We start from the raw sequence: 15,943 nt of genomic DNA on the forward strand, positions 1-15,943 counted from the left end.
CTTAATTTGCCATGCTTATTTAGACTACTTCAGTGCCTTTGGCTCCTGTCATTAGGATGGCTTAGTGACAGTCTAGAAAATAGTTCCTATGACTTTGACAACAAAGTCTTCATAGAAACCTTATTCTCATAAACTAACTCATTTGCAGTCATTCCAGGCAGAAGAATGATCCACCCTCCACCCATATTCAAGGGTCAAGCAAAATGTCTGGACTATGCTCAGTTGTCCCACATCAGAGAATAGGTCCAGGCAGGTTTTCTGGGACAGAATTTCTTCTATTGATGTTTTATGTCAAGAACTGGTAGCAAAATCTCTTTTAATTACCATATGAGGCAGACATTGAACTGTGTGTTTCAGGTAACTCTGGCGAACAGATGCGGAGAATTCATGCAAAATTCAGACCAGAACTAATTCATTTAATTGAAAAATTTAGGAATCACTGCCCTGTTGCGTGGGTATGAGTTAAAAGATAATGCTCCAGTATGCATATTACCTTGCCCAGGTTTTGTATAGTGAAGAACCAAACAGATTTTTCTCTGAAATCTTTATTTCTTCTGACACATTTTGCTAACATCTCATCCTAAAAATGTGGATTGATTTTGTTCCAATATTTGCTTGATTTTTCTTAAATAAACTCTGGATCCAAAGAATAAGGAAAAAAGATATCTGACCTCCCCAGTTGTATACACTGCTTTGGTTTGCATTGATATTTGGAAAAGGAAAGAAGAGAGTAACAGAATTTAGTCCAGTGTATACCCAAAGCCATCTGCTCCTCTCCTTGCAGCCCTTAGATTTTTATAGCATGACAGGGTGAACATGGAATGTCTGTCCTTCCTTCAGGACTGTATCTGCTGTCCTTAAAGTGAGAACAGAATGAAGGCAAGACATGTTGTGGGCAGCCACAAACTTCCACTGGTTTGTAGCCTGGTTTACATACTCTCAGTACTTCCCAAAAAGCTTGGCAATCCTTAGCCCTCCTGGAAAGCCGTTGTGGGGTGATGCTGTGCTGCTGTCACAGAGTACAGCTAAGGAACTTGGGATCCTTCAGGGGCAGGATTACCATTTCTCAGGGCTGGCTTAACCCAGCAGACTATATCTCTCTGGTTGGACAGAGCCCAAAGAGGCAATATAAAGTAATACATTTTTAATACCTGGAAGACAGAAAGCTTAATGAATAAGTAATAAGTTGCAGCACTTTCCTCTTCTTAGAAAAAATAGACTGGCTGTATTTTTTAAAGTTTTCCTTCATGGAACATTTTTCTCCTGTTGCTCTTTTAAAGTATCCTAAAATGCTGAAATTTGGGACTGATTTTAGAGAAACTAAGGAAGTTATACCACTGCCATCCAGGCTGAGTAAAGGAAAGCAGAGATTTTTCTGGAGAGAGCTTTTGTGGATTTTGCTAGTGGGTAGGGAGGGTCTGGAATAGATGAGTGATTGCTCCACTGCTTCCAGCAGCATCTCCCTAGTAATGTAGCACAGGAGACCCTAATGTGTGCCTGCAGAGATGGGGGCACACAAACAGGTACAGCAATGCTCTCATCATCAGGTTAACAAAACTCTGGTGTCTCCCAGGTCTCACACCTGTGTTTTGCTGGCAGCATAAGCCAGTGAAAGTTTTTTAAACAAGTACAGTTAGTCTGCAGTTTAAAAAGAAGAGTGGGGTGGGGTTTTATCACTGGCCACCAACACTCTGCTGACATGGGTCCCATCCTTGATCTCTAGCAGTATCCAGGCTGGGCAGTGCTAAGCCCTTCGGAAATCCAACAACCACGTTTGGAGATCACCTCCTGTTTGAAAGGATGGTTTCTCTGCAGTTATGGCATGATTCCAACCTGGATAACTCTGTTCTACCTGCTTAAAATCCCTCCCCCACATTTTCATGGGTATGGCATGAACCCCTCCTGTTCTACATTGTTGCAATGTTCCCCTTTCAATTTCATACCACCTACTTGTAAGTTGATTTCTAGGTCATCTGTACCCCCATTTATTAATCAAGCTGGCTTCCTTGTAATTATTTCAAAGGATCTAAGTGTGACAGCAGTAAGTATGTGCACAGCCCTGGTGTGCAGTATCTCCTCTTGGTTTCTATCTGCATCACCAGGAGGTTCTGATCCCTCCATATTCCTTTTACCAGTGAGGTTTGGGGTCATCCACATTAGTCTGAATTGACCTATTTCCCTCTGTGACTGTGTCCTTGTTGGTAGTAGAGCTGGAAAGGCTGTCCTTGAGAAGAAGGGGGAACTGGTGTTCACTGAAGATGTGGAATCCACTCAAAACCTAGGGATCTGTTCTGTACATATGCATTTCCTTCCACAGGTGGCTTGCTAGAGAATATTATCACAGAGATTATATTTTGTGACTCAAACTTCCACACAAAGTCTGTACCTCTTCTTTCATATTTCTTTTTTTTTCCCTCCCTCTTGGCATGTCAGTGTTTTCATTAATGCATCAACAACACAGGAGCTTTGTTGCTTTGTCCCCAGTATTGTTTTCTCCACCCAGACCTGAGAGCTGGGAGATCCTTGAAATCTGTATCTTTTTTGTGGCTTTCAGGCAGAATTGGGTGCTTCACTTTCCTCCCTGCCTGCTAGTATTTCTCCTCACACTGTAAAATCAATTAGTTCTGGGTACTTTTTCTTAAATCTGACTGCTGCTAACACTGTGTTTGTTTCATTAACAGATTAACTTCACAGGAAACCTGTCATCGAGAAACCTGACTGTGAGAAAACTCCAGTGAGAAGCTGAGGACAAACAACATCTTGAGGACAGTCCATGGGGACTGTACCAGATCCTGTGAGATCTGCCAAGCTTTCCCTGGTCTCAACTGCTGCAGAGGAGGAACACCTGGGAGACCTGCAGCCTGCTAAGCACCAGCCCCAGCCCCCCAGTGGCGAGAGGACCAGCAATGGCATCCCCTGCACACCGTCCAGCTCAGCTGAGGTTTGCTTGTTCGACCTGAACTGCGCAGGTGCTGCCAGCACACAGAGCTGCCAGCAGTGCCACACAAATGATGACAGCCAGCAGGAAGCCTTTTCTCCCAGGGTGGCCAGCACAACTGCAGAGGGGCATCCTGCAGATGTAAAGCCTACTGGTTGCTCCCAGCCAGCGGGCATCCAGGCACCGGCAGCGCCAGCTCTTGCTGCAGTGGGAGCCCTCTTGGTGGGGCAAGGGCCAGAGATGATGCCAGCCCCCCAGAGCTCCCGGCAGTTTGTGCAAGGCAGCCAGGCTAAATCGAGCTCCCTGACACAGATAGAAGACTCTGCTTTGAAACCTCAGGGAGCTGATGATCAGCCAGTGCTTGAAGTGTTAAATTATTCTTCCCTGGGTGATCCTGTTGGGGTTAATCAATTCTGTCATACTTCTCAGGCAAACCTTCTGCAAAGAGGGGAAAAAGACAGGGCAGCAGAAAAAAATGGTTCTGCTGTGTGTCAGTCAGCCTTGCCAGCAAGGCAAACCGCAGCTGACCTGGGGAGAGACCCGCAGACCAGTCTGGAGGCAAACAGCGGGACTGCAGACACGGCGCAGTTGCATCCCCCAGATAAAACTGAAACAGTGCAGAGCAGCGAGGCACCAGCCCAGTCTGGCCACGGGAGTCCACATCCTGTACACAACCTGGACCCCATGCCTGGGAGTGCAAACCCCACCCAGCTTTCCAAATTCAAAGAAACAGGTACAATGACAGCTCAGCCAGAGAGCAGCCCTTTTACTCAGGAAGCTGTAAGCAGGACATGGCGGGATGCTGAGGTTCAGGCCGTGGCTACTGTGGAGAGCAAATCAGCTTCCACCAGTCCCAGCATCTTTGCTGCCTTCTTAAAAGGGAATCTTCCTCCAGAGGAGAAGGAAGAACTGCACATAATTTACCAAGGAGGTATGGGGCAGAGCCAGGCTGCACTTACTGACAGTTTATCCTCACAACAAAAGTTGCCATGTTCTCCTGGTATCACATCAAAATCGACTCTTGTGGCTGTGACTGCTTCAGCCCAAACCCAGCCTGTCAAACTGCCTGGGGTCCCATCTGACGTGGCATCTCCGGTGTCAGCAGATAATGCAAAACCTGTTCTCCCCTGCTCCTCTGCAGCTGTTACCTCCCAAGGAACATCTGTGGGTGATGCTGAAATGACCAGTACAGCCCATGATGTCAGGGATGCTGCTCAGCTGCCAAAGGATGCTCCAGTCCCACCAAAGTTCACCCCAGTTGAGCAGCTTGGAGTTGACTCCAGTAATCACCCTCCATCACAGTCTGGGACTGGCACTGGTGAGCCAAGCACCGCTTCCACTGATGCTGTCCCAAAAACCCAGAACAACACGCGAGATCTCGTCCCTCATGCAGCTATCAGCCGCTCAGCTTTACTCTCTGGCAAGGACAGTGAAGTCAAGCAGCAGGAGGTCCTGGGCAGCTCTGAGCAAAAGCCTGTGCAAAGCAATGGTGTGAGTCAAGGGCAGGCCAGTCCTAATCAATCTGTGGTAAAACCAAAGGAAGAAGACTTGGTGGTGCTTGATTCTAAAGGAGGACTGAATGTTGGCAGCCATCCTGCCACTGGCCATGCAAAGACGTGCTCACAGGATGCAGGTGAGGAGAGCAGAGGCCACGGAGACAGCGGCCAGTCTCAGATTGCTGGTGGCCAGAACCTGCAGGCAGGACTGATGCCCGAGCTGAGTGTGAGTTCTGCAACTCTTGCCCCTCCCATGGCAGCATCAGCAGCTCCCCAGCAGCAGGGCCCCCAGGCCAGGGAGTCCAGACACGATCTCCACACTGCAGTGATTCCTGCTTCCTCTCAGGCTGTGCCAAACCTGGGGGAGAACAAAAAGCACTCCACCCCAGCCACGGAGGCGAAAGTACAGGTGAAGCAGTCCAAACACGTCAGGGATGTTGTTTGGGATGAGCAAGGAATGACATGGGAGGTTTATGGCGCTTCCCTCGATCCAGAATCCCTGGGAATTGCCATCCAGAACCACTTACAGAGACAAATACGGGAACACGAGAAACTGATCCGGGCCCAGAACAGTCAGACCCGGAAATCCATTTCCTCAGATACATCCTCAAATAAAAAACTGAAAGGGAGGCAGCACAACATGTTCCAGTCCATGCTGCAGAATTTTAGGCGTCCTAATTGCTGCGTCCGACCTGCTCCCTCTTCTGTGTTAGACTGACGTGGTTTGCAGGGGTGCCTAAATACCTGCAGTGGAGAGAATCCCTCCCCTCAAGTCCTGCTGTTTGATTGTGTAATTGGGGTTGTGATGCAACAGTGGAAAATTATTCCCCTTTGTTTTCTGACTAGCCACATGCTCCATCCTGCCATTATTATTGTCACAGCTGGTGTATTTCCACATTATGCCCCAACCTTGACTGCTGTCAGATGAAAAGCTAGGCACTTAGCAAAAGCACAAATTTCAATTGCCACCTTGCTGCAGGGAGAGCAGCACCTTCTGATAAAGCAGGAAGCAGAGGGATTGTCAGAATTACGGGAATTTATTTATGTGCATTATGAGGTCTTACTCAAAGGGATGGACTGGGGGAAGCTGAGGGAGGTGGAATTTAGGTTCAACAGCTGTAAAGACCTAACATAAGACAACTTTCCTGGTTTGTAAGTTACCTGTGCTGAGGCAAGTCCGTGAACAGGCTATGGACACTGATCACTGAGCAGCCTCCCTTCTGTCGATACTGTGGGCTGCTGTTCTCAGGCAAGCCCCAGGGAGCCCGGTCTTCCCCTCCTTCTGAAATGCAGAACCAGGCAAAGAATGAGGATCAAGACTGAAGGATTCTCTTTGGGAAAAGCTAAGTCAGTGGGATGCTGATGGCCAGAAGGGGAGGTGAGAGAGATGCTTTTTGTCCCCTGCAGTGGCCACTCTTAAGGTATAAGCCGTTCGAGGCATGGGAGAGCACATCAGTAGATGGACCTGCATCCAGCAGGATGGTGCCCACCCTTACTCTGGTACTCCTGCCAAGTCTTTAAAAAGCAGAGAGTCATTCTGCCTCCTCAGGCACAGTGGGCAGCCCCTGCTCCCAGCCTCCCACAGCGCTGAACACCTCTCTTCTAAATCACTCTTCAAATAAAGTGATGTGGATCTTTCTTCTCTCTCCAGAGATGCACAGTAATGTTTTCCCATAGCAGCAGGCTTTCCTGTGCATTGGGGTCCACGAGCCTCTATGTCTAGTGTGTTACACTGATATTATTTTTCCCTTTTAAGTACTTAGCCAACTCTGCTGGGTTTTTTTCAGTATTTTGGTGCTTTTCTTGCTGCCTTTCATAACCTGAATACCATTTATTTAGTCTGTGTGTTGTTTTATTTTACCTAATGCTCTATATTATGAACCATTACACTGTTAACTTGAAAAATTTGCAGCAGTACCGAAATCTTGAGACAATCTTTGCTGTATTTCTGAACTTAGTTGTAGAAACTGCTAATAAAAGGTAGCTTAGTGACTGTTTCTCCAGAAGTATGATATACAATAATGTCTCAAATATATGTTGGTCTCATTTCTCAATACTTCTAAACTTGGGAAATGTGTTTCCCAGTAGCTTTGTATTTTGTCCACTAGAGTTCATTATGGGAGGCTGGGGAACTCCTTCAGTTTGTAGAAAATTTAGTTATAAATCCTGCAAAGCACTGATGATTTGGATATTGTAATCCTGCAGAGTACTAGAGTTAAATAGGAGATACTTTTAGTCCATTAAAGATTTTTCATGAATCATGATGATAATTTATTTCTGTCTCTAGTACCACGCACCTGACTCGCTCTGTAGCTCTTACTCTTACAACTTACTCTAAATCTTACAGGTTTACACCATGTAAATGAGTATTAGGATCTTTTTTTTTTCTTTTTTTTTTTTCTGTCAACCTGAAGTGGTCCCTAGTTATTTAGGAGGCCAGACTTCTTGAGTATATCAACTGCCAAGCTTTCATAGTAGCTATTTGGGGTCAATTTTTCCCCAGCAGGAAAGTAAAATACTGTAAAATACAACATTTTAGCCCACTGCAATGAAAAGTGTTGCCCCTAAGCATAGGACTGAATTGACTTCTAGTTTTCCTCAGATATATACCAGGGGGCTTTATGTCACATCCTTGTTCAATTTCTGTATGTTGTTTCAAGTCCTCTCCTACTTATGGTGCTGAGTTTTTAATTCTGAAGCACCACATATGAGAGTGTCTTCCCATCTCTGCCTACCAGGAGGAAAGTCTTTAACCTTTTTTCTGTTAGTACTGCCCTGTTAGTTAGTTTCCACCCCCTTCCTAGCAGTGTCTGAGATGTGAGTTTCATGTGAAATTTTGTGTGGGATTAATATTGACAGTATCATTAGGTCAGGTTAATTGACAAGTTCAGTGTCTCTTCCCACATTGTGTCTGTGTCAGCCCTGACGAGGTTCCCCAAGTTGTCTGCAGTTTTTGCTGTGTCCTGTCCAGGTCCAAGGCTGCATCTTTTGCCTCCCTTCTGCCCCTTCCCTTGCTAGCTGTTGCCCAGCCTGTCTTCCTCTGAAGCTGTGTCCCTTGGCTCAGCTTACGTCCCCCTCTGCATTCCCCTTGCTGTAGCTGTGAGCCAGCTTACTCTGAACTGTCCCTTTACAAATATGCTCAGTCTGGATATGCAAATGGATTGTCCTATTTTTTTCTTCCAGAGGAGAATAAACAGCTGTCATTCATTCACTGATTTCCATGAATTTTATCCTACAGCTTCAGCTCTGCAAAGTATTTCTAGGACATGTGTATGTGTTGCTTTATTGAGACCAAACTAGGCTTGGCAATGAATGAGCTGGGGCAGCACTGGACTTACTGCTTTTTTGCAAGGAATGAGAGATATCTCCTGGTTCCTTGCAGGTTCTTTCAGCTGTGAGTCTTCAGTGGCTGGACCACCCTCCCTTCCCCACACCAAATGACCTTCCTTCTAGGAAAATTTCACCAGTGCATTCATATTACAAAGCGCCGATGGACAAGTTACTGAGTGGGCGCATCTGAACAGCTGCATGGGCCTGACTGAAACAAAATGAAGTGCTCAGCCTGTGTTCTGGGCAAATACGAGTGCAAAGATGGAAATTGTCCATGGCACTGTCTGGTGGCTGCAGAAGTCCTGCAGATGTGTGTTGGTAGCCAAGCAATAAAGTGCCAAAAGCCAACACATAAAAATGAGTCGATAATCACCAGCACATCTCATGGAAAATATTTTAGGTTTTGACTGTGCCTTGCCAGGGCAGACTGTAGGTAACTCACTAGTTTAACACTGGTGATTAGTGCTTTCTCTTGCACACAATGTCTAGGTGACAGTGTGAATCCTCACTGATGACAACATCTTTCACCAACAGCAAAACAACCACGTTTGGGGGTAGCAATTAGCAAGTATTGCATTTGATAGCAATTACGCATTTGAGTGGGCTTGTAGCAGCCAAGAAAGGCTGTTCTGGGTGTCAGTCTCAAAAATGAAAATGTGCTTGTAGTAGTGATGTGGCAGATTAGGGGGAGATGATCCACGTGCCACCACCCCATTATTTTTCTCTGTACAATGACTCAGAATCACATTGTATTTGGATGGGTAACAACCAAAGATATCCATTTGGGCTGATAAAAAGAGGGTTCAGAACAGAAAATACATTGTCATTCCCAGGAGCAAATCTATATGAAAAAAAAAAAAACCAAACCTGCCTAGCCAGTTGAAGTACTCTTAAATTCATTTCTTTGCAAGATGAGAGACTTTGGGAAACAAGCTCATTGTCAGGAAACCCCTCCCTGCCAGTTGCATCTTCTAGGAAGGCTGATGTACCAAGAACCATTAGTAAAAACAGTGAATAAGAATGGAAGATTTGCTTCTAGTTTCACTTAGGGGGCTTTCCACTAGCTAAGATGAGAATAAGCACATTTCAGTGTTACCAATACATACCTGAGTTGAAGGAGTATCTCATTGCAGGCAGTTTGTAATATAGTCCTGGATTTCATGTGAGGCTGTGATATCCATGTGAGTGTGACAACCATGTGTGCACTTGGTTGAGATCTGCCAGTTTTATGTTGTTTGGGCACAAGTGTTGAAGTTCTGCCTCATTTCTGTTGACTTGGTTTGGCAAAAAAGAGTGGAGAAGGAGCTGAAGGGACAAGAAGGGGAATATCTGTCTTCTCCATTTCAGGAGAAGAAAACATTGTTTTGAATACAGAAGAGGAAATTGCTGAGAAACATGGGGAGGGAAGGACAAAAAAGTAAAATAAAGCTGGTGTAGGTGCTTCACAATGAATTCCCATTCCTATGTTTGTTTTGCCCACTTGTTTTCTGACCTCACCTGGCTTTTTTTATTAGTTGGTGTCCCATGTCTTTTAGGAAAATGAATATTTCCAAAGGCTGTATATTTTGCTGGTATTTATAGATATATCCAAATAGGATTCAACAAAACCTCTAAGAAGTCAACTTGTTTATTACTGCCACTAAAACAGAAGAGCTTGTAAAATGCACTGTTTGAAGTATACTGAAGGGATTCAAAATTAATATATGCTCTAAAGATAGCGCTACCTTTTCTCTTGAGTTTCATTACTATGTTGAAGTGTTAAAGTTAGAAGTGGAAATTCAAATGAAAATCAGTTTTGATGAGGAATTCAGATTGGTTTTCAGTTTGGAAACTTCATGGAATGTACCATACCAGTGTTTCATTAGGTAGCTCAGTATGTGTAAGGTTTGTATGAAAGTACAAATTTTGTTAACTTATTAGCTCCATTATCTTGTTCTGTGTCTATCCTTCTACACTTTTTAAAAATTAACACAAAATGCTACTACAACAGAGTAATTTTCACACAGCTTGTGGGAATGGCTGCTCTGAATGACAGAAAACTGATTGTCAGACTCTTAGGGCTTAGAAAGTTAAGGGCTCTGGTCGGAGGGACACTCTTCCCTCCTTTTCCTGAACTCCCTGTCTCACTAACCAATCTTGGTTGGTTTATTTTTTGGAGTCTCTGTGATGCCTGTATGAGTGGTCAGTGGTCCCAAAGACATGCAGGTAGATCCAAATACTGCGCACTACAAAATATCTCTGGTGCTATTGGATGCTGTGGTGTGACCCAAAGGTCAGGTCCTGTTACTTGAACTAGCTTAATATTCTCTTAGGGGCCTAAATTAATTAATGGGATTAAAATCCCACTTGAGTCACTGTAGATGTTTAAAAGGAAGACTGAAGTATTACAGCTGAATTGAGCCAAACTCAAAAACTTTTAAACTCTGAGATTTATTGTTTTTTCTGCTTTGTGTTTTTCTGAGTAGCTCTTCCTTCCTAGTTTATAGTGTGAATTTTGCATCAAATCCTGGCAAAGAAGATTTTGCAAAGTGAAACCTTCTTTTCACCATTCAGGCTTCTTTAAAGAAAAGTGATGTTATTACTGAGACAAATCACACAGAGAGGAAATATTTTTTCCTCTAGGAAATCTTCTGATGTAGGTAAGCTTATGTGTGTGTGTCCTTGTTTAAAAGGCAAGTATATGTGTGCAGGTCTCATGCATCACTCATGCTCTAATATGATTTTTTCCCTTTGCCCTTCTGATTGAATGCTGGAGGCTTAGCATTTTCCACAACCTTGAGGCAAGTTTAAATCTTTCTCCTTCTCTGGTCTCTAAAAAGCAGGCTCTGGGTGATAGGAAGCATCTGATCTCCTTAGGAACAGAATCATGTCAACTAATCCCCATTTGAAATATCAGACCTTAAGTTTTTGTTAGCTTTCTGCTAAGACTGACACTCCTTGGAGTAGAAATAAAAGAAAAATCTGCTTGCAAAGTCTCCAGCAGTTGTCTGCTGCAGAATCCTTCTGCGAGGGTCCTCCTGACAGTTCCCTTAGCTCAGTTTACAATCAATAGTTTCAAGCACATCAAAAGCAAGTTTAGACACTGCCCTGAAGAATTTCCATAAAATGGAAGAGAGCCATTTGTGTGTGTTTGTGGCACATAAAATCACCAAGTCTGCATTGTGAAGTAAAGGTCTCAGTGACACTGAAGAGTATTGGGAGTTTCTACCCAGAATTAAAGGTGGGGAGTGTATCTGAACTTCTAATTTCAAAAAACTATGGCCATGAGTCAGCCAGCATCAGAAAAAAAAAACCAACTTGGAGGCTTCTAACAACAGCTGTTATTGTGGCTTTATTAAATTTATAGTTACACTGATTGAACGTGATGTACTGTACAAAATAAAGCTAGTCTTAGGCTACCAGGTGTACCATGGCATTCATTTGAGACATACCAACAGAAGTTTGCATGTGAAAAGTCTTAAAGTGATACTAAAGCAATGTTACCCACCTGATTGAGTCCCTTAGGAATTTAATGTTTTGCTGTTTTACATCTGGTTTCCATGCTGAGTACAATAAAATGAGCACTGTCTTAATTATTCTGGGTCTCTGTTTGTAGGCTGACATGGGAAAAGAAAGGACTTTTAAGGATGAACATTCTGCCTGAATTTATGAATGTGTGTAAGAGCAGCTACAAAGGGCTTTATGGATTCAGGCCTGAGATCTGGCACCTCGCAAAGCTCAGCCTGCTGGTGGAAGCTTCCATGTGCAGTCCCTGCCGGAGAAGAGACCAGTCTGCTTCCTTCTGTGTAAGTGCAGTGGCCTTTGCACAGCTGCTCACGAGCACAGGCTCTTCTGCATCAGCTGCTGCTCCGCCCTTCCGCACAAATGCACTCAGCCTTTCAGCAGCCCCCTGCCACACAACACATTGCTCACCCAGCACAGCCACCCCTGAGCGTTTTAACCCTGCCGTGTCACTGCTGCAGCAGTGCCTGCACGCCACACACAAAGCCGAGAGCATCGGCATCACCGTAATTATTTTTCAACCCAAAAAAGGGGAAGTTCTGTCTCGTGGTACAAAACAGCATAAGACAGCAGGTTATGGAAGTATTTTGACCCAGTGCTGTAACAGATCTGGTGTATCTATGTACCTATCTTCTAGAAGGCATGAGGACCCCACCTTGGCAACACTTTACTATGATGAGAGGACAGGAGCAGAGCAGACTGAAATAATGCAGTTGCATGGTGCCTCTGCTACCACAGATGTTCTGTCTGCTCACCCCAAGCTGGAGACTATTCCCAAAAATAGTTGTTTGTGTTTCTCTATTTGTGCCTTGTAGTTGTCAGGGTGCTTCAACTAATTGCCCAGTCCTTCTGGCAATTGCAGAAGGTATTTTATTAATGAGCTTCGCTGGATTCCTTGTCCTGTGGTTCAGATTTGTGCATGCCAGTGTCTGCCAAACATTAGTCCCCAAGCTGCCAGAGTGGGGTGCTTCCCTGTGGCAGTCTGGTTCATTCAGCTCTATGCTGTAATTGTTAAGGTCTCCTAGTAGGCTGGAAAGCTGAGGTCTCCCTTTTGTACTTCATCCTTGTAGCCTTGCTGCAGTAAGGAAAAAGCCTAAAGATCCCTCACCCTGAGGGGACTGACCCAGCAGAAAAAGGATGAGTGCAGAAATAAGCTATCATCCTATCAAACCAATGATGACCAGTGCACATTTTCTGGCTGATGCAGACTTTGTCATGTAACATGGCAGTTTCAGGGAGATGGTGCCTTCAAAAACAGAGAATAAGTCTGGCTTCTTGTTCAAACATCAACTGATTTACTGAGGATGTGAGCTTTCCAAACAGCCACACTACTTCCCTGGGTATCTATTTCATTTAACCTGCTAGAGAAACCGTCATGCCCTTAGGGATTCAAATGTCACCAAAATCTGTGGCAGGTGTTTCCACTCACAATAGGCAGTATTGTGAGGGAAGGGAAGATTTCCTCAGCAAATTTGAAATTACTTCTATAAGAACCATAAAATTACTAGTTTGGCTAGCCAATGTTTTAAAATGTAGGCACTTAACATCTGCAACCTGAGAATTTAAAGAAATACGACCTCATTGGTGAGAAGTGTAGGGTGCTCTAGTCTCCTACTAAGGCCAGGTCATGGAGACCAGTGGATGCTTGAAATATTCACAAAGCAAGTCACTGTTGATGAGACACCTATATCCAGTGTGACAGTAGGTAATTCATTGTAGGTAGCTCTCAGTAGTAATGACAGTGCAGACAATCAACAGAAAGCTGCCAGTGCAAATTAGGAAATGGTGATTGTACAGTGATTATATGGATGGTTAGCAGGACTACCTTAAGCGCTGTGTTCAGTTCTGGGCTTTAAAATGTCCATCGAGGTGCTGGAATGTTGCAAAGGATGAAAATCTAATAGAAAAGTTTTACAGATATGAATGCTTAGCAGAAGGTTCTCTAGAAATGAAAGCAAGCTTTGATATATGAAAGATGGTTTTAGGGCCAGTTATTGCTGAAACAGCTGAGAGAATAAAGGTTTAGTCCTGTTAGAAGGTTTAGAGCAAAGGTTTAGTCAATTTGGAAGGGGGTTTTATGGCTAAGGTCCAACAGGTTAAGTGGTCTTTGAACAAAGCATGTTTTCTACCATGTAAAAAAGCATAGGTAGATAGAAAGATGTTTTTTACCAAAGCAAGAAGAATTTTTGACTGCAAAACAAGTTTCAGTATTTAACATGTAATTACTAACTCAGATGATTGGTTAGTCACTAACATAATACAGTAATTTTAGCAGTTTTGATAAGTTATATGTAAATGTAAAGGTATTGTGTGTCATGCTGATTGGTTGTTATGTATTAAGATGCTCAGCAAAGAAAAATATATAATGCATTGTAACCAGAACTAAAGTGAGCTTCAGGACACACAGCTTGCCTATAGCCAGCAGCTGTAGGCTCACCCATGACCCCCAACTGCTGTAACCTAGTCTATGCAATAAACAGCATTTTAAAGAAGAGCTGTCTGAAGTCCCCATCTCTCCGTCGGGCTCTTACACTGGAGCACGTCCAGAGAAAGGCAAGAAGGCTCGTGAAAGGTCAGAGAACACGCTTTATGTCTTATAAGCAGCAGCTGAGGGAGCTTAGGTTGTTTTGTCTGGAGGAGGTTCAGGAGGCACCTCATCCTTCTCTACAACTCCCTGAAAGGAGGCTGTAGTGAGGTGGGCACTGGTTTCTTCTGCTGTGCCTGCAGTGTGAGGACCAGAGGAAATGGCTTTGAGACACAGGAGATTCAAATTAGATATCAGAAAAATATTTTGCACTGTTAGCGTGGTCAGGCACTAGAATAGGTTGGCCAGTGAGGTGATGGAGCCATCATCTCTGGAGGTGCTCAAGAGGTGTCTGGATGTGGTGCTGGGTGATGACTTAGGAGTTACCATGGTAGTGCTGGGTAGATGGTTGGACTTGATGATCTTAAAGGTGTCTCCCAACCTTGATGATTCTAAGACTCTGTGGTATGCCCCATTGTTACTCATATTTCAGCAGTGTTTGTTGGAGTGCTTGTGTCACATGGCACATCTTTTTCTAAAGTGTCCTTTGCACTTACTATAGACAAATTAAGTGGGATCAGCTGCTTGGGAGAGCGGGTGCCAGCCTACAAAAGCATTTGCCTTTGCTGTGCCATCTTAGTGATGAATTAACTTTCTTTTTAAAAAAAAATTTTCTAATAGCCTGCTGTGGACTGCAGCACAAGGAAGGGATTTGGGTCATTCATGCTGAGGTTTTGCCTTAATTCCATAATGCTTTTTATTTCTTTTCCTAATTAGAAACCTGCTCATGGCAGTGTTTTTTCTCTCAATCCACTTACATAACATCAGACATAAGTGAGCTGAGCAGTTAAGGACATTTTTCTCATGGGCTGGTGAAAAACACCCTGGCAGCTGGAGCACAACCACTCGGCACCCACCTTTCCCTCAGCACTTGGTGGAGAATGGCTGGTGTGCAGGAATGTCTGCTGGGTTCTGCAAAGCCCCCACGTCTGGCCTGAGCCAGGAACTGCTGGACTGTATCACCCTGGCTGCAAGAAGGAGGAGAGACCAGGTCTGCCTGGGAACTGGCAGAGGTGAGGCCATCCCCCTCCTGGGGTTTGGGAGCTACTCATGTTTCTTCCCTTCTTGTGTCTCTTACTTCTTACAGCTACTGGGCTGCCAGTCAATGAGAGAAATTGCATAGGTTTAGTAAGTCTTAAGCTAGGGAAAAGCCTCTGGGGAGATACTGTCTCTATGCATTGGATTATTCACCCTCCTCCTGGGCTCCCCTTAAGGTTTTGGACACTCTGAGTGCCTGCTCTGTAGGCAGAGGCTGGTGGACAGGCATTCCCTTTTTTTTCTGGCTGCAGGAGAGAAAAAATGGGGAATAAATACAGCTGACACTTGCTCAGGCTGTATCCAAATATCTCCCTGCACCCTGTGTGACTTCTCTGGCTATTTAAAGGAGAAATGCTGGCTAAGGAAGCTAAGATATGTAGAGCAGTTTAAGTAAGCCCCCTGTAATGAGTCCTACAAACTAAATAAGGCAAATGCAAAATATGCTCTAATTTTGGTTCATTACATGAAATATCCTTTATTACAGGTTTATCTCTTGCCTTCACTGACATGGCCTCACTGCATGCTTACATATTTCCCTGCTGGGAAAGTCTTCCTGGTATTCACCCTAACTTTCCTGCAGTGCAGCTTGTGCATTGACAGACTATACCTCCTTCCTGCTCTCATCTTATTTTAGAGAAGTATAATGCACTCACTGTAGCTGAAGCTCTCTGGAAAGCACTGTCCTCTGCATTGTCATCTTGGGCTTTATTATCCTGGGAGCTGACAGTGCTGTCTCTCCTCCCAAACTCACCTGCCTTTCCAGCTTGGCTCAGCTGATGATGAAGGACGACAGCTCAAGAGTGAAGTTGTTGGTTTTCCACTCTCGTTTGCTCCTCACTTGTTGGACATTGCTGTGAGTGATACTGGCAGCTGCCTTGCATTTCCTAAGGTACATTCCTGTGCTTTGGGGACATACCCTGACATCACTAAACTGAGTGCAAGCTACACAGTCAGTACATGGCTTCTCCTTCCTGGGCTGGATGTGGATAAGTAGCCTCTTCCTCATCTGTCACTCGTCTCTCTGCCCTTGCAAAGCCAAAGCCAGGTTCTCTGGCC

General features: G+C 44.4%; 1 protein-coding gene across 3 annotated transcripts in view; it reads left to right on the forward strand.

Moving 5' to 3' along the window:
- Positions 1-11,355, forward strand: part of GPRIN3 (GPRIN family member 3) — a 32,968-nt gene extending 21,613 nt beyond the window's left edge. For all 3 annotated transcript variants that reach the window (XM_014259051.2, XM_088056705.1, XM_014259052.2), the window contains exon 2: positions 2,682-11,355. In XM_014259051.2, the coding sequence (XP_014114526.2) occupies positions 2,774-5,152 (2,379 nt within the window). In that variant the 5' untranslated portion in view covers positions 2,682-2,773 and the 3' untranslated portion in view covers positions 5,153-11,355. The remainder of the gene's footprint in view (positions 1-2,681) is intronic.
- Positions 11,356-15,943: the final 4,588 nt, after the last annotated feature.

Source organism: Pseudopodoces humilis, chromosome 6 (genome assembly GCF_049639895.1).
Source record: "Pseudopodoces humilis isolate 2021_Gansu_Grassland_sample_001 chromosome 6, ASM4963989v1, whole genome shotgun sequence".
NCBI classification, from domain to species: Eukaryota; Metazoa; Chordata; class Aves; order Passeriformes; family Paridae; genus Pseudopodoces; species Pseudopodoces humilis.